At 62.2% G+C, this 18,028-nt stretch overlaps 1 protein-coding gene and 1 long non-coding RNA gene across 8 annotated transcripts in view; both read left to right on the top strand.

Moving 5' to 3' along the window:
* The window catches only part of TBC1D22A (TBC1 domain family member 22A), a 319,360-nt gene that overhangs the window by 168,869 nt on the left and 132,463 nt on the right, over positions 1 to 18,028 (top strand). For 3 of the 7 annotated variants that reach the window (XR_014845565.1, XM_085025349.1, XM_021091361.2), the window contains exon 11: positions 17,493 to 17,620. The exons of 2 other annotated variants lie outside the window; for them this stretch is intronic. Coding sequence is in view for 4 of the 5 variants with exons in the window: in XM_085025349.1 (XP_084881475.1) it covers positions 17,493 to 17,620 (128 nt within the window). In the remaining variant the exon portion in view is untranslated. Of the gene's footprint in view, positions 1 to 17,492; positions 18,016 to 18,028 lie in introns of those variants that run through there. 2 more of the 7 variants (XM_085025347.1, XM_085025353.1) reach the window with 1 other exon arrangement.
* Positions 3,297 to 8,950, top strand: LOC146403073 (uncharacterized). Its single transcript, XR_014845571.1, has 3 exons — positions 3,297 to 4,775; positions 7,174 to 8,713; positions 8,821 to 8,950. It is a non-coding gene; the product is annotated as an uncharacterized LOC146403073 (long non-coding RNA).

Raw genomic sequence — 18,028 nt, 5'->3', positions numbered from 1 at the left:
TTTCGCGCCCGTCGGCTCCGGCGCTGCAGTTCAGGAGGCCCAGGAATGGGTTTCCTCTGGGGACGCGGTTCAGGGGACGCCGTCACAGGTGCTCTGTCTGGACGGCGGTCCAACACAGCGGCAGCAGCAGCAACGACCAGAGGGAGCCGGGCGGTCTGTGCGGCTTGGTGAATCCCGTCTTCGGCTTCCTGCAGCCGCCGAGGGGGTTCGTCCTGTGGTTTCCTGGTTGAAATGGTCAGTCCTTCACAGCAGAGCCTTGGTGGTCGTAGCTGAGACTCTGGAACCTGTGTGTAGCCATCCTTCTCTCGAAAGCTTAGAGGCCTTGTGCGACGGCCTCAAAGGAATTCCCAGGCTGTTCAGGCAGGACGTCTGAGAACTGCCGTTGTTAGGCTCGCGGGTCTCTGGGCACCGCGGCCCCTCAGCGGCCACTGGGAGAGGTGCCCACAGGCCCCAGGGCCCTCTCTCCTCCTGGGGAAGGAATCTGGGGGCTTGCGACTGTGCAGGGACTCTGAGGATTTTATTGAAGGTGAAATCAAAAACACCTCTGACTTGAACCCAGCCAGAACCCAGATTGGGACTTGAACTGGTGTTTTTTTTAATTAGAATCCCTTACCCGGTGTCTGGGCCTCCTGAGGCTCAGGTCTTTGTGTCTCCCTGCAGAAGGAATTCAGCGAGAGACGGGGTGACAGCCAAGAACTAGGTGGATTAAGACAGGACGCTTGGGAGAGATGCAGGCAGGCAGGTGAGGCGCCTCGCCCCCAGGGTCAGGCGGGCTGCGGGTTTATCCTCCAAGGAGAGTGGGGGTCAGCAAAGACCACCCCTTCCTCTCTCGTGGGTCGACGTCAGGCTGACGTCACGAGCTCCTTCTCCGTATTGGGTCCGGGAGAATGTGCCCCTGTGAGGTCACCCTGGGCTGTCAGGGTGCTGATGGAATCCGCGGAAGGAAGGGTGGTAGCATGTGCCACACATGCTGACGCATCTCAGGTTTCCGTCTAAGGAGCGTCTCCTTCCGCGGAAGGTCGTCTCCCCCAAACTCCGTCCTGGCCCCGAGGAGCCCTGTCTCGCCAGCTTGAGTGCAGGCCGAACGGCTGTCTTTGCTGGAATGACCTGAGGCGTGTCTGCTATCGGTGGCTTTAGATATGGCTTAACTAGCAAGCTGCTCCATTCTGGTGGTTTCCTGAGCAGTTATTAACGTGCCGTGGTCTCCCGAAGCCCCCTGGTTCCCCTCTCTGTCTCCGGTCCCCTCCTGGGACTGGTACCCCACCTGTGGAACGCTCCTCCTCCGTCCCTGTCACAGGCAGCGTACACGAGGACGAAAACAGCTTTCTATGGAAACCGCTGCCCCATTTCTGCGTGGGTGGAAGGGGAAGGGCAGCTTTGATGTCAGGACTTTCTGGCACTTTGTTGAAGGAATGTAACTTCATGAGCTGGTTAGGAAAGCTGAGGTTTTATGGGCGTGGCCCAGATGGGAATAGTTTAGCAAAAGGTTGCAGGAGTTTTAGAGTTCCAGTAATAGTGCTGCAAGGCTCTGTGCTCCGAATCAGAGAGAAGGGACAGAGGAGGAGGAGGGCAGGGGCCCTGGAGGGAGGAGGGGCAGGGAGGGGAGGGGCAGAGAGGGGAGGAGGGCAGGAGTGAGGAGGGGAGGGAGGAGGGCAGGGAGGGGCAGGAGGAGGGCAGGGAGGGTCCTGGAGGGAGGGGGGCAGGTCGTTATTCTGGAGCTCGCTCATCTCTAAAGCGGCCTCCGAACCTGTTTGGAGATCTGCTTTCTCCTTCTCTCCTGGGGAGAAATGGACGGTCCTGCTGAGGCCGCCTCTTGAGGTCTTGAGCCCGTGCGTGATGCTCGGAGGTGTTCTGGGAAAGGCTGCCGTCTGGAGAAGCCCCTGGCTGCCCTGGTGCTTCTGCGAGGCCACCCACCAGGTGGTGGCTTGTGTCACGGGCGTCAGGGCTCAGGCAAGTGCTGCTTGGTTAACTGGGCCCGGCCTGTAAGCGCTCGTCTTTGCAGTGTCCTTGGGTTCCACTTGCTCACACAGGAGCCGCTCTGGGCCTGTGGGGCCTGGAGTGCGTGTTCCCTGTGCCTGCAGACCCTGGACTGGACCCGTGAGCAGGGGTGTGCGTGCGTGCGTGCGTGTGTGTGCACGTGCTTGCTAGGCAAGCTGGTCTGCAGGAAGGAGGCTGACGTCCAAGGGCGGGTTTTGCGGTGGGTGCCGCCCGGTTTCTTCTGACCTGCTTCCCCAGTCCCTTTCCTGCGGTGATCCGGCTCCCCACTGTGCCCTATCCCCGCCCCATCAGCTCCAGCCCCCACTCCCCTGCCCCCCCATCAGCTCCAGCCCCCTCTCCCCTGCCTCCCCCCCATCAGCTCCAGCCCCCTCTCCCCTGCCTCCCCCCCATCAGCTCCAGCCCCCTCTCCCCTGCCTCCCCCCCATCAGCTCCAGCCCCCTCTCCCCTGCCTCCCCCCCATCAGCTCCAGCCCCCCTCCCCCGTAGGCTGCCACCACTTCTTGGCCAGCTGTCCTCAGGGCGGGCTGGAGCTGAGCCCCCGCAGGGCATATGTGTGCTCGGCTGGCAGCAGGGGGGCGCTGACGGTCCGCGTGGGCCGGCCTCCGAGGGCTGAGCAGCCAGGTCCGAAGTGAGCAGGAGCCGGGCACATGGCTGTTGCTCCGAAGGCCTGGCCCTGCTTGGCGGACAGCCTGTAAATGGCAGCAGCTCACGCCATGCTCGTCCCGCCTCGCACAGCTCGGCCCTCGTGGCTCGGCCGGCCGGCGCTGGGTCCGTGTTGGGGCTCAGGCCGATGGAGCAGCGGCCTTCGTGCTGGCCCAGCCCCAGGGATGGAGGGAAGCCTTTGGGGCTTGTTCCCGGGCGCTTGAGGCTTCAGACTGCATTTCATTGGCTGAACCAAGTCACGTGCTGCAGCGAAGGCAGGAGGAGGGCGAGTGCCTCCCCCCGCCCCCGCCCTGGGCTGCGAGCCCCCCCCCGCTTCTGGGCACAGAGTGGTGGGCAGGGCGCCGAAAGCAGTGCAGAGATCGGGGCGAGTGCTCTGAGCACGGCTGCTCACCGCCAGCCTGTTCCCTGCGAGGTGTAAGTGACTGGTGTGTATCAGGTGAACAGTCGGTACCGGTCATTTAGTCATTTATGCTCCCACCATAAATACACGTTAACACGCCAACCGGCTGGTCGAACTTCCACACGCAGGGCACTGGAGGTTTTCGTCCGTGTTAAGTCCCTAACGTTTCCTTGTATTTGGAAGGGAAATTGCACGCTTCTGCCGTGCACCCAAGCGGCGTTCCTGTCATTTATCGTCAAGTCGGCTACGTCTGATGTGGACCTTTGAGGTCCCGCTGCCACCTCTGAGTTCAGTCCTTGGGCTCCCGCAGAGGCTGCAGTCAGAGCCCTTTGAGGGAACCCTGCGCCCCCCGCCCCCGCCCGGCGGGACGGCCCCACCCTGCAGCCTGTGCTCCTGCATCTCTTGTGACAGAAGATGATGTAAGTGGAATAGCTGCGTGTCTTCTGACGGACAAAAGCGCGGAGAACCTATTTCAGTATGAAAAGGGATATTTGAAGATGACCTCGGCAGATGCGTCAGGCCGGTTAGGTCTGTGCTTGGATTTTTGAGAAGACTTAGATCAGACCCTGAGAAATAGCTTCACAGACTAGCCACCGTCCCGTGGGGTCTGAAACCGGCACAAGAAGGGAAGCCGGGGGGTGGTTCCTGGTGGGGCTGAGCCGCTGGGCACGGCGACAGCTCAGGGAGGGGGCATATTCGTCCCGGAAGGCACAGAACTCCCTTGCCAGCCAAGGTCTGCCCCCGAGTTGTTGAGGGGCCACGTGGCGGGGGCCCTGGTGAGCCTGGAGGAGGCCGAGAAGCCTCATCATTAATCCGCAGGTCTGGACCAAATTGCCCGGTGGCGTTGGCCCAGAGGGATCTCCACCCGCAGCGCAGCGTCTGAACCATCGGAACTGCCCCGGGGCTGCTGAGGGAGGGCGGCGGCACCCGCAGAACTGTGCCCGCTCCATCTTCTCAAAACTCTGCTTCCTCTTCCCTGTAGGAAAAAATGGGGACGAATCCTTCCTGCCTCATCTCAGCAGGGTCAGGTTTAGCCAATAAAAATATGGAACGCTCAGTTAAATTTGAATTTCAGATAAATAGCAAACCATTTTTTGGTAGAAGTGTGCCCCAGGCATTTTTGAGCACATACTGAAACCCAGCTTGCTCGGGGCCCCTGTGTTTTATCTGGCCAGCAGCTCCACGGAGAGCGAGCTGAGAGGGGCGTCCGTCGGAATTCAGACTTGGTCTAAGCCTGAGGCCGCCCTCTTTGCTGGAGATTATAGGTGGCAGTGAAAATACGGCTTACACGTGATGGGTCACTTGAAATTAAAGTAGATGTGTGTAGACACACGCAGGCACATGCACGCCAGCACACACACCCGAGTTCACACGTACTCGCCACAGCAGGGTGCCCCCCCCCACGGGCACATTCAAAACCGGCACGCATGCCCCCCTCGTCATGCACACGCACGCTTTAGAAGTGGCTCGTTTTCCGGGCACGGCCACTGCATTGAGGTCAGCTCCTTGCCCCCCTCCCGCCGAGCAGACTGACCTCCCTCCTGCGGCACCACGCGTCCGAGGAGAGGAAGCCTGATCTGGGGGGGCCTCCTGTTCCCGTCCAGTGGCTGTGGTGACCCGGCCCCAGGTGGGCTCGTTTGACTTGCCGTAGTGCGGGTGTCGCGATGAGGCAGGTCGCCACGTGATTGTTTCGGTTTGGTTTTTCGGTTGCATACGTGGCCTGTGGGAGTTCCTGGGCCAGGGGTTGAATCCGAGCTGCAGCTGCAGCCTAGGCCACAGCTGTGGCCACCCCGGCTCCTTAACCCCCTGCGCCACAGCAGGAGCTCCCCAAGTGATTTTTTTTAGAGGCGTCACTCCTGTTCCTTGGGTTGGATTCATCTCTAGCTAATTGCCGTCTTACTAATGAATGTTCTGCAAGGCTGCGTGGGACCCTTGACTGATGGTGAGGTATTCACAGTCACAGACCCTGACGGCCCCGGGTGGCTGGGTTTGTTGTTTTTGGTTTTTTTTGCCGTGACCGTGGCTGATGACCTTTGGCGCTCCGTCGTGTGTGGCTCAGGTCCCTGGGCACTGCCCACGGCTGCCGGGGCCCTTACTGGTTGATCCGTCTGATGAACGCAGGCGGGCGTGTAGGACGTCCCTGCTTTCTGTCCTTGTGTCCTTAATGCCCCCTGCGCCTCCTCCTCTCCGTCCGTCCTCCACGCTGCAGCCCGTGGGCCAGCCGGTGGGCCCAGCCTCCCAGGTGGATCCGCCCCCGTCCTCCCCCAGCTTGCGGGCTCCGTGCTGAACTCCGGGGCTGTTTACTTTTTTGAAGCAGAGCCGTGATCTCAGCTCTGCCCGAGGCCCGGGTCCTGTTGTGTCCTTTGCCTCAAGCTCGCTTTCTGTGCTGCTGCCTCCCCCGGCAGCTGGGGCCTCTTGCATTTGCCTTTCCAGCGGGATGAGGGCGGCCCTCAAGGGCCAGCGCGGTCTGTGCAGGGCTGAGGGAAGGCGGGCAGGTGGGGCAAGGGTCCAGCGGGACCTTGGCCTTCAGGGAGTCCCCAGCCAAGGGGGACATGGGCGCCAGGAGCAGGGGACCCTGACACAACCCAGGGAGCTCCGTGGGTCCCGCAGTCGTGACTCAGTGGGCCTGCCACGGGGCGTCCCCAGGAGGGCCTTCTTAGCCCAGAGCCAAGGAGGTGCTGTGGACGGTCCCAGGAGGATGTCGCTGTCACCCGGACGCCCTGGGCCCCTGCAGTTTCCTCTGCGATGACCTCTTTTCTTTTGTTCCTTTTTCATATCATGGCTGCGCCTGAGGTCAGGGTTTCCGGGTCAGGGATTAAATCCAAGCCACAAATGCAACCTATACCGGCAACGCCAGATCTTTAACCCACTGCACCAGGCCAGGGATTGAACCTGTGCCTCTGCAGCGGCCCCAGCGCTGCAGTCAGATGCTCAACCCACTGTGCCGTAGCGGGGACGCCTCCTCTGTGATGCCCTGATGGTCTGGGGCCACCACGGAGTAAGTCTGCTGTGTGGGGCCACGTGCCATGGCCAGGCTGCAGAGACAGGGCCCTGCGGGGGGCACAGAGCGTGTGTCTGTTGTTACAGGGCCTTGGCGGTGCGGTGGCAGGGGGACCGTGTACAGACGGGGTGGCTACATGTCGCAGCAGGACAGGCGTGCTCCGTGAGCACACAGAGGCCCAGGCTCCCGGCTCCCCTGCCCGGCACTCACATAGCTGTGTTCTGGTCGGCACGGGCCGCCGCCACCTGAGGACTGAAGCAACAGACTGGCTTCTCACTGTTCTGGAGGCCGGAAGTCCAAGATCTGGGTTCCAGCCGTCTGGGGCCTGGACAGGGCTGTGTTCCTGGCTTGCAGATGGCACCTTCTCTCGGAGTCCTCCAGGGCCGTCCTGTGCCTGTGCCGGGTGTTGGGGGCCGGCGGCGGCGGGGGGAGCCCCCTGGGGCCTCTGCTTATGCGGACGCGGATGCCGTCAGCTCGGCTCTCCCGGCGACCTCGCCTCACGCGAATTACTCCTTCGAGGCCCGTCTCCAGATGCAGCTGCACTGGGGCCCAGGGCTGCCTTCAACAGGGGGATTTGTTTTGAGGGGAGCGGGGAGCACAAGTAATGAGTCCACGGCAGCTCGGAAGTGTGGCTTTTGTGTTTTAAACTAAGAAACAGTTCGCAGACGAAACTGTCACCCTCCCTTTGCAGGAAGCATGACTCAGGTCTTGAGCAGGTAAAAGAACCAAGTGTAAAATTTTTTTCACATTTTGCAAATAAAAATAACGTGTTGGAAGGGAAAGAGCGCTCTTCATTTTTTTCCTATTGAAATGGAATTTTTGAAAGTCTTCCAGAAGGCACCCAAAACCCTGGCAAATGTGCACATGTGGATTTTGTCTGTTGCGCTGGCCTTCGAGGTCTTGTGTTCCAGAGGAGTGTTGGGAGTTGCGGTTGTGGCTCAGCAGGTCACGAGTCCGGCTAGTGTCCGTGAGGATGTGCCTTCCATCCCTGGCCTCGCTCCGTGGGCTCGGGACCCGCCGTTGCCGTGAGCTGTGGTGTAGATCGCAGATGAGGCTTGGATCCTGTGTTGCTGTGGCTGTGGTGGAGGCCGGCAGCTGCAACTCTGATTCAGCCCCTGGCCTGGGAACCTCCATATGTAGCAGGTGCGGCCCTAAAAAGAAAAAAAGACAGAGAAGTGCTGTGTGAGTCTGGAATTGGGGCCTCGGCTTGCTGCCGAGGGTGCTGGGAGGGAGGGCTGGGGTGTGCTCAGATCCAAAACCCGTGGGACCAGCTGCCGATGGCTCCAGCTGTGTGGAAGCGGACCCCTCATAAAGCTGCTTGGGGTCCCTCTCACCCCCTTGGATCTGCATCCTGTGGCCATCTGCGCACAGGGCCCGTCTGTAAAGCAGAGCTCCTGGCCGCCTGCTGTGCAGCCGGTCTCAGGCACCTCGTGTCTTCAGATGCTGCGGGAAGGAGAGGGTGAAGGTGGGGGGGGGCGGTCTGCGGTGCAGACCTGTGTGGAGAAGGGAGCCCCCTGCCCTCCCGGCTCCTCCTGGGCTGAGCCCAAGCAGAGGCAAGGCCTGTCCTTCCTGAGGGGCCATGCAGACTCTTCCCCGGGGGGTGACGTCCTGGATGCCCCAGAGCGGCGACAACCTGGTGGCATGTAAACTGGTGGGAACCTGAGGGGCAGGTTGACCCTCCCCCCGGGGGGGGCGCTTAGAAGGAAATTAGCTGCGGAAGGTTTGATCCCTGGTGACGGTGACAGGGCTGCTTGTCCCCGAGGAACGCTGGTGGCGGCTGGTTAAGAAGCTGAGTTTGCAGATTGGAGGGGGAAGGAGGTGGGGGTGGGGCGGCTGCTTGGGGCTCCTGAGAAATCACCACCCACTGGCTTCTCCTTAACTGCTGCTTGGCACAGGCCGGTCAGGGGCTTCGGAGGCGGGCGTGGGTTCTGATTCTGGCTCTGTCGCCCCGGACATGTGACCAGCGTGTGATGCCCCACAGTGGCCAAGTCCCCCCCGGGGCTGGGAGTCAGTGCAGGTAACCAGTGACCCCCTGCAGTGGCCAAGTCCCCCCCCGGAGCTGGGGGTCAGTAAAATGCTCCAGCAGCGCCTGGCATACCCTGAGCCCAGCCAACTTTGCACCTGTTATTATCTCACCATCATTTCCATCATTTTTATCGTTTGCAGGTGGGAGTGGGGGTGGGTTCACTCCTCTTGGGGACAGGGGTTGGTCTGGGGGCTCTGCTCAGTCCCAGGTGTTGGACCTTGAGGCTCAAGGGTCCGTGTGGCAGTGGCTCCCTGGCCAGGTGCCTTTGTCCTGGGATCCTGTTAGCTTGGCTGATACTGGCCCAACCCAGGGGTACCGAGAGCCACTGGCTGTCACTACTGCAGTCACGCTTCCGCCCTCAGGGAGGGGTGCCCGAATGCGTTCCGGGAGAATAGTTCTACCTCCAGGTCGTGGTAAGTGGCTTTATCGTCATGATCTGTTTCCCTTTCCTGTGTTTTTAAATTTAGGTTAAATATGATTTTAATGAAATTTCTCTGAAGTCTGTCTTGACTACAATGTAAGGTTCAAATTGACTTTTTCTTTCAAGACAGAATTCAGTTACAGCTGGGAAACTAAATTCGGCTCTCTTACCACCCGAGTGAAAATGTTCTTATGATCCTGACAAGGTAAGCAGTCGGAGGGCGGAGGGCGAGTCAGTGGTGCAGGCCGGCCCGGGGTGCTCAGCGCGTGACTGTGAGTGAGAAATAACGAGCCCCGCCCCCATCCTCACCAGGCCCCGCGTTTCATCCGAGACTCTGGACCTGGTGGTGGCAGAGCCCATGCGAGACGGCCGTGGCGTCGGGTACAGGAGTCTGTGGACTCGCCTCCATGCCTGTCCCTCCCCAGCCCGTCTCCTTTCTCAGGTCAGCTTTGCCCCCGTCCCCGCTGCATGGTTCCTCTGGGGACTCCTGGCAGCATCTGGTGTCCGCCTGCTATGCCACCCTCTGGGGGGGGGGGCAGAACATTGACCTTGCCTCCCTTGAGTAGAGAGCGGTGGGCTCTGGTCCTCGGCTTTGAGCAGGTGTCTGTGTCGCAGCGTGTCCCGGCCCCCAGCCTGCTGACCACGCGGCGCTGGTTGGTGGATGAAAAGTAAAGCGTTTAGGAGTTCCCACTGTGGCTCACGAGGTTAAGAACCCGGCTAGTGTCCATGAGGATGGGGATTGGATCCCTGGCCTCGCTCAGTAGGTTAAGGATCCATCGTTGCCTTGAGCTGTGGTGCCGGCCAGCCGCTGTAGCTCCGATGCAACCTCTAGCTTGGGAACCTCCCTATACTGTAGGTGTGGCCCCCAAAACAAACAAAACCCAGTAAAGTATTTGCTCTGCTTCCTGCCCCGAGGGCTCCCTCAGTCCCTGGCTTCCAGCAGCGGAAAGCGAGGGGTCGAATCTCCCTCTTTGCACAGTGCGTGCTGGGGCCCGGCTTGACGCAGCTTCCACGTTGGCTCTCCTGGCCTTTAGGGGTTCCTGGCACCATGTGGGGTCCCTTGCAGGCTCTTGTTTGGCCTGAGACTCATGGTGCCCTACCCTCTTCCCTCCGTCTGTGCAGTGGGGGGCAGGTGTGCGGTAAAGCGCCCTGACTTGTGCCAGGCCAGCCTGCGCTGCTGCTCTGTCGTTTGCAAAAGAGACAGAGCAATGCTGCCTATTCAGCGGGTCTCTCGCCCTCGACTGTCTGAGAACTGTCGGCCTCAAAGTGAACGTGCCCCCACCCCGCCCGAGCCGGACCCAGCGCCTCTTGGCTTGGCTGCCCATCCCCTTGGTTGCCCTGCCCACTGCTGGTGGAGAAGCACTTCCTCTGTGCCAGAGCTCTGAGCCAGAGTGGCAGTCACGTGCCCACCACTCCCAGGGTGTGATCAGGGTGGGGAGGGGGTGCCTGCCGGGTGCTTAAGGACGCGGCTCCGCTGCGAGGGGGCTGCTGGGGCCTGACGGGAAGGTTCCCTGGCTCAGGGCATTGGGCTGGACGCTCTCCCCCTGCCCCCCAGGCCCGGTCCCAGAGGCCTCCCTGCTGTCATCCTAGGACCTCGGGGTCAGGCCTGAGGCCCTTCCTGCCGTCTCCAAGGCCAGAGCGGGGCCTCCGCGACCCTCCCTGGTTCCCTGCTCTGTGCTTTGTGGGCCTCGCTGCCTCCTGGCCCTTGGTGTTCCCTCCAGTTTAAGCCCGTTTGCAGGTGTCCCCTCGAGGAAGTCAGGCCGGACTTAGTTTCCTAAACTCAAGGGACAGCTCTCCTCCGGCATTTGGGCCGGCCGGGGCCTGGCGGCCTGCAGGAAAGGCCGCACTGGAGCCCCGTGGGACAGAGGGGCTTTGAGGCCCGGAGCCGAGGCGCAGCTGGGGCCGGCATGGAGGAGGTCGGTCCGTCCTGTGGTAGGAGACGGATGCTAACCGTCGCTCTGGGAGCGCGTCCTTCCAGGCTGCTCTTAGCGCCGGCTCGTAAAAGGCTCCTCGTGCAGAGGGAGGCCCTTGAGAGCACCCGGCCGCCCCCACCCCGCCCGCTTGGGGCCCCAGGAAGGAGGCGAGGGGGGCCGGGCTGGGGTCTCCCTACACCTGCTCTTCCCCTGCCCCCCATGGGCCGTGGAGGCAGGCGGACGGCTGTGCCTTAGCTGCTGTGCCCTGCCTGGGCCTCTCCTCCTGGAATCACCCAGGGGGGCCCTCACGGGGAGGCAGCGCTTGACTTTCGGGGCTCGGGTGGGGCGTGTTTACACCGGCAGCGGTGACGGCCGCCCAGCAAGTGACGAAACGCAAGCTCGCTGGGCCAGGGGGCCGAGCGGCGATTCGGCTGCTTTTCTCCGTAACGGCGTTTTCTCTGCGATCCTCCACCCAAGACGGATGCTCCAGGGTTATTGCCAAGCCGAGACGAGTCAATTAAATTGTAAGTCGAGGCTTCCAGACACCGCCGTTCTCCTTGACCTTAAGAAGGAAAAGTTGTCTGGGTTTTGAACGGAGGCCATCAAATCTGCTTTTGAAATGATTCCCCGAAGTCGTTTCTGTTGGTGGTCACAAGTTCCCGGAGACAGTGGGAGGGGTTCATCCCGTAAGCGCCCCCTAAGGAACCAGCGTCCCTCTCGAAGTCAGGACGGAGGCAGCTGCTCTTCCGCGCTCTTCCGGGTCCGGCAGAAGGAGGGGAGTTGGTGCCTCGGAGGCTGGAGCCCTTTCCGCGCTCTCGAGACGGCAGAGGAGGTGCGTCCTGCTTTCATGAAGGTGGCCCCAGGTGGCCCCTCTGGGCCCCTCAGACCTCTGGCTGTGGTCCTGGGTGGCCCAGGCTCAGGGTGCCCTCTCCTGGCGTCCGCCTCCCAGCTCCACTCTGTAGTCACACCCTGTCACTGCTCAGGGGACAGTGCCGTCCTCTGCCCTCTGCTGGGCCTGTGTCTCCCCACCCCCCGCCACCCCGCCGCAGAGGTCCCTGGTGTCACGCCTGCGGTGCTAGTCCCCCTGTGTTCTAGGGGTGGGCAGGATGGGGGGCAGGCCTGGGCTGTCCCATGGCTTCTCGAAGCCCCGCTCTGCTGCAGCGCCCCTCGGCTCTCTGCGGGGCTGCTCCTGGGCCCCGCGAAGCGCTGGCTCGGGCTGGAGCCGGCCCGGGAGACCGCATGTGTGCATCGCTGTTTCTCACCCGCATCTCTCTGCCCTTCCCCGGCACCCGAGTGTTGGTCCTTCCTCTCACTTTGCCAGCAAGGGGGGGCGGCGTGCGCAGGGGCTCAGAGGCCCTGCTGACGGCCCCTGGGGCGCCCGGTCCAGGGGCTCACTGCCTGTCCGTGCCTCCTGGGCCTGTGCTCTGCCTGCCTCACCCATCCCGGCGGCTGGGAGGTCGGAGCTGATGGACTCTGCACCCGGCACGTGGGCCCCAGGGCCCCGGCAGAGGTTTGCTCCAGTTGCACAGATGTAGCGTCTCCCCGTCAGCTCAGATGAAGCGTCTGTTGGCTCCGGAGCCTGTGTCTGCCACCCCTTGGTCGGGGCTGGGGGCCCTGAGGGTGCCCGTGCATGTGCGAGTGTGTGTGCACGAGTGGGGTGACTGCCTCCCTGGTTGGCGCCCTGCGGAGGGGATTCTCAGTGACGCTCCTTGGCGCCTGCGACAGTGACGGGAAGAGCTGCCCTCTCCCCAGTGCGCAGTGGCCGAGGGTCCGGAGCGCGGCCAGCCCAGCAAATGACGCCCTATAGTGGGACGCAGGACCGAGGGCTGTGCGAGCCAGGGTGCAGGTCCCCGGGAGGCGCCTGGGGAGCCTGGGGGCCGCGTGCTGGGGTTTGAGACCCTCCCAAGTGGCCCTATTTCAGCCCTCAGCTGCTTGGCCAAGCGGGTGGCACCTGAGTGTGGCGGCCCCGGCAGAGGCTCAGGAGGCCAGGCGGGGGCTTGGCGGGGCCTGAGTGGCAGGAAAGCAGAGGCTGCTCCCCACCAGGGCAGGGGGAGCAGGAAGACCACGCGGCCGTCCCGTGTGCCGAGACCCCCCAGCGTGGCTGCATTTCCCACGTCGGCCGCTCTTGCCTGCCTGGGTTCCCTCCATGCTGTGGTCAGTAAGCGGATGAGAGCAGGACAGCCCGCACGGGCGGGGCTGCGGGGAACCTGGCTCACCCAGGGTGCCCGCACACGTGTGGCCCCAGACAGGACGCGACGCCTGTCGGAGCTCTGCCCTTGCGCAGGGACGAAGCCCAGGCAGAGTTAGAGCACTGCATGGAGCGCACAGATTCAGGCTGCACCCCGGGGCTCCCCACAATCAGGAGAAGTCCGAGGGTATAGATGAGGTGGCTGTGGTGCCCGCAGCCCCCTAGTTCACTCCTTAATGCAGAGCTGAAAGCATTCCTGTTCCCCGGTGCTCCGCGCAGATCAAAGGAGGAGACACTGTTGCCACGGGCTGACCCTGTGAGGTCACCCAGAGCAGGTTCCGCCCTTCCCAGCAGCGCCAGGCTTTCCCAGAGCGCTGACGTTGCGGGCGCTGCGTGCTGTGGCCCGAATCCTCCGTCTTGGCACTTGGAGCCCCAAGGGGCCCCCAAGCACTGGCTGGGCAGGCAGCTGCCTGCAGGCCCTGCTCCCCGCTATGGTCACTGGCTGGCCGGTTCATGCCCGAGGCGCCCCTGCTGGATGCCCAGGGCAGCTGCCTCCCGGGCACCCACTTATGCAGGTGCCCCTTGGAGGAGCCCTGCCACTCACTCACCCTGAGGCGCGGGCTGGTGGGGGGCCCGTGTGTGCAGAGAACACCCAGTCTGTTTGCCCACGCAGGGACCCTGTCGATGGAAGGTTCTGGAACTCTGCTGTCCCGGCATCTCCAGGAACAAGGCAGGCACAGTTCTTCCATCTGTGATGGGAGCCCCTGAGCCCCGGGCTCGTCCCCACACGGGCTCCTCCAGCCCTGCTCCCGAGGCCTCTGACCCGGAGCTGCGGGGCTCCGCCCCCAGTCACGGCTGCCAGCGTTTCCGGGACATTCTCAGCACTTCCTCACCGGATCCCGGCGGGAAAGACCGTGGGGCTCTCTGTCCTTATCCTGAGTCGGCGCTGTAGTTCTTACACGCGTGCCTTCGATGCCATCCTGTGCATCTCAAGTGTGTGCTCTGGATTGTGTCTTACTGATGTTTAAGGTTGTTGAGGAAGCGTACTGTGCCACACTGGTGGTCTTTTCTATGAGAATGTGAGTCAGATTAAGTAGTTCCATGCCTGTGTATATGTACACACACACACACACAGAGTTCAGTTTTATTGTCTTTTTTACGCATTAGTGGCTCTACTCAAAGACATACAATGACACATGCTCTCTTTCCCTTAAAACAAATCAGTTCCTTCCACGAGGCTGTGTCTTTGGCAATGGTTTGTGATAAGGAAGATGCCAGAGGCATAGAACTTGCTTTGGAAAGAGCTTTTTCCCTAGGCCTGGTCACCCGTCCCCTCCGTCCGTCCGTCCTTGCTCTCACTGAGCGACCTCCTCTCCGCCCCATCCATCCACTCACCCACCCTCTCCCATCGCGCCAGCCTGCCAGCCTGCCCACTTCGGCGGGAAACCTTGTGTGTCTTGCCCTTTGGGTCCTGGGCGTGGAAAGGAATCAGGACTTGCCATCACTGCAGGCTCCCGGTTTAGAGGCACAGCTAGCCATGCAGGCTGCCAAGGCCAGCAAAGTGTCAGAGGCGCTCTCTGGAAGTCGACGGGGCGCCCGGGGGAGAGGGTCAGCTCTAGGTGGGGAGTGGTCAGAGGAGGCCCCGAGAGGCGGCGATGCTCGTGCCGCGCCGTGGACACGGGGAGGCTCCGGTCAGGGTCAGGCTCAGGCATATTTCTGTGGTGTAGTCTCGGTCGTAAGAGGCACCCGAAGAGGGAAGACTCTGGGAAAGCTGGATGTCTTCAGTCTCGCCGCACCCCGGGGTGGGGTCCGAGCTTGGCCCGCTCCCTGTCCCCGCCACTGAACGTGGCTCCTCCTCCCGAGGTCCGGCTGCTGCCAGCCTCACCCTGGGATCAGGGGCTTCCGCCTGCAGTCCTGTCAGAACCCACGTCCCCGGTGGGTGGCGGGGCTGCACCTGCCGGCCTCTGGCCCTGACGTGGCCCCGCCCGGAGCCTGGCCTCCTTCCCGCCATTGTCCTGGTCTCAAGTCTTCTGTCCCTGGGGTCGCTGTGCTGTGTTACCTGAGCTGTGTCCATGGGGCCTGAGAGGACGGTGGGCCCGAGGCCTGGGAAGCCGTCCACGCCCGAGTTGGTTTGCTGAGCAGGCTCCCCTGGCCATTCCCTGGAGGCCTCGATCGCCCTGTCAGAGCTGCCATTGCGGGTTTATTTCTGAAAGGAGGCTCAACTGCCTACCCCCTGCTTGTTGGCCTGTCATATGCCCATGGCCTGGCACCCCCACACTGGGAACTTTCCCGAGGGTGCTGTGAGGGGGGCTGGGACCAGGAGGCACCGAGGGCCTAGAGAAACTTCTAGAAGCTGACTTAGAATGCTGGCCTGAGCTGGACTGAGGTTTCTCCACTGTTCCCCAGCCTGGCCCAGGCTCTTCTCTGCCTGAAGGAGGGACAGGCCAGCAGCCCAGGCTCAGGCCCTGCCCTGCTCCGATGTGGGGCTGGTGAGACGGCTTGTCTGCAGAGACTTGCTGGAAGCGTCCTGTGCTTGGAACCGTGGGTCCTGGGTTGTGCTGCTTCCCTCAGTCCCCCCTCTGCCAGCCTGGGCCCCTCCCAGCTCAGGCCCTCTGTCCTCTGGGCGGGCCTGCCTGTGGCTGGGGGCCCTGGAGCTGCTGGGCTGGGCCTGATGCGCGGCCCCTCCATCCCAGCTCCTCCTCCTGCCCCCTCTGCTCAGCCCTGTGCCCTGGTCCTCAGCTGGGGGTGAGGCTTGGCCATGCCTCTGGGGCCTGGTGCTTTGTTCTAGCTGGTGGCCCTGACCGTAGAGCAAGCCCTGCACATGGGCAGGGTGTGTGAGCCCTGCTGAGAGGCCCGTGACCACTGTCTGTGGCTCGTTTTTGTTCTTTTTTTAAAAAATCTTTTTAGGGCTGCACCTGAGGCATTTGGAGGTTCCCAGGCTAGGGGTCTAATTGGAGCTACAGCTGCTGGCCTACACCACAGCCACAGCACCACGGAATCCGAGCCATGTCTGTGCACTACACCGCAGCTCACGGCAACGCCGGATCCTTGACCCACTGAATGAGGCCAGGGATCGAACCTGTGTCCTCGTGGATCCTAGTCAGATTTGTTTCTGCTGAGCCACGAAGGGAACGCCTCGTTTTGGTTCTTCTTTGTCTTTTTGCCTGATTAGAGAATGGAAACCCTCCCACCCTCACCCCCGAATCAAAGCCTGTCGAGGCCTCGCCCGGCAGCAGCGTGACGTGGTCGAGTCTGTGCCCTGCTCTGTGTGTGTGTGTGTGGGGGGGGGGGGTTCGAGGCCTTTCCTTTCTCAGGCGTCTGAGTTTGAGCAAGTACATTCCCTCTTGGGGCCGTAAGTCTCGGTAATGTCTGGCCCCGTGTGGACAGTCTGGTCTCTGTGCCAAGTCAGTGGCTTTCCTTTTTTTTTTTTCTTTTTAGCACAACTCTTGGGCCACATTGTGTTTGTGTTATTTGTTTTTATTTTTAATGAAAAGAGCGAGATGTTTCAGCGGACTTTCCAGCCTGTAGACCCGCTGTTTCAGGTGTCGGGAGAAGCATCCAGCGTGTGGCAGGTGACAGCCGCTTCCTGGGGCTTCGCGGCAGGCCCCGCCCTGGCCTCTGCGGCGGGCTCGATGGAAAGCGTCTCCTCAGCCCGAGAGGTGACAATAATTACATCTGCCTGCTTCATTCCATGCACCCTCTTACTTGCAATGAAATGGAAATTTCGAATCCAGAATTACTGCTGACCACATCACCTTTATCAGGGACAGAGCATCTGCTCCCAGTTACTCCAAAACAGGAAAAATGAATCTGCAGCGTATACACTCGCACTCGCTGTATGTCGACGGAAAGGAACCCTAGACTTTAGTCGACCATCTTCACCGCGTCCAGAATGGGAGGCGGCCTCGCCAGACCTTGGTTGCGCATGTGCGGTGGCGGTGGTGGCAGCCGTGGCTGGCCCACGTCATCTGCGAGAAGCAGCCACCTCCACCAGACCAAGGCGGGCCTCGGTCGTTTTGGGGTGGCTGCTCCTGTTGGCCCCGAATCAGCTGGGTGGCCTGGCTGTTGGGGGGGAGGGGGCTGCCCGCAGGTGCTGTCCTAGGAGCCTCCCCGAGTCCCCAGAGCCTCGCGTCCCCAGCAGACGGCCCGGCTGCCTGCCTAGCACCTCTCGGGGGTCCAGTCTACGTCAGACAGGAGCCCCGCAGAGAGGCCTGGGCAGGGAGCCGGGGTTCGAGCCGTGGTGCTGCTCCTGCTTTGCGTGGGGAGGAGAGACTCCGTGGCTGCTGAGAGCTTGGGTGTCCTGCCTGGGTCCCCTTGGGCCCACCTGTCTTTACTGGAGTCCCTAACCTGGGATCCAGGTCACAGGCTCTGCCCGCCCTCTCCCTGGCTGGGCTGGCAGCCTGTGGGGTGTTGGCCTGGCGTGAGGTTGAAACCGTCTTGGGAACCGGGAGTCACGGCCCCGCTCCCAGCCCAGCGTCTGCTGGACCCGCCTCTGGGTCAGTCTGAGCTGTGCCATCTGCCCGAGTGTCCGCTGGTCTCTGGGACCATCGTCCTGTCTGTGAGGCCTGCCCATCTTTCAGGGTGCGGGCACCGGGCCTGCCTGTGTTTCGGGGTGTGGGCATCAGGCCTGCCTGTCTTTTGCGGTGTGGGCATCGGGCTTGCCCGTCTTTTGGGGTGTGGGCGTGGGGCCTCCCCGACGGGGCGCACATTGCACATGCGGGAGTCGCCGCCGCCGCCTGTTTTCCCGGAGGACGGGGGCGCCGTGAAGTCTTGTACTGGAGTTACTGCGAGGTTGCTCGGTGGTTGGAGTGGGCTCCCGGGAGGGCGGGGGGCTCCGGGAGGGCTCTGCTCACAGCCTCCGGGCCTGTGTTTGTCTCCTGCAGAGCAAGTGCATCGGCACCTGGACCAGCACGAGGTGCGGTACCTGCAGTTTGCCTTCCGCTGGATGAACAACCTGCTGATGCGGGAGGTGCCTCTGCGCTGTACCATCCGCCTGTGGGACACCTACCAGGTGAGTGCCCGCCTGCCCTGGGGCCGCCGGGACCCGGATGGGCCTCCCCCACCGGGGGTCTGGCCGTGTCCTCTGCACCCCACCTCCTGTCACGTTCTGCTCTGGGTCTGCTCCCTGCACTTGATTTTGCCTTCAGAGCGTCCTCTCGGTTGGCACGTGGGGTCTTCAAAGTCCATTTCGGGTGTTCTTCTCACTCGGCGAGACGAGCCCGCTGTGGTCTCTCTTGTGGCCGAGGTCCGTCTGTGGCCTGGGTTTGCTGGCGGCTTGCGTCTTGGCCAGGCTGGGGTAGGGGAGGCGGGGAAGCTTGCGGCTCTGCCAGAAACCTTTGCGCTCAGGACTCACACCGTCTGTGTCTTGAGTTACTTCTAATAAAGAGTTTTAAAAAACCACTGACAGATTCGGAGTAAT

The sequence above is a fragment of the Sus scrofa genome, chromosome 5, assembly GCF_054392235.1.
Source record: "Sus scrofa isolate SSC_HxYL_T2T_F1_AM1 chromosome 5, Sscrofa_HxYL_maternal_Yorkshire_Landrace_v2.0, whole genome shotgun sequence".
Lineage (NCBI taxonomy): Eukaryota > Metazoa > Chordata > Mammalia > Artiodactyla > Suidae > Sus > Sus scrofa.
Note: the sequence above shows the minus strand (reverse complement) of the source record. Positions and strands in the feature narration are given on the sequence as shown.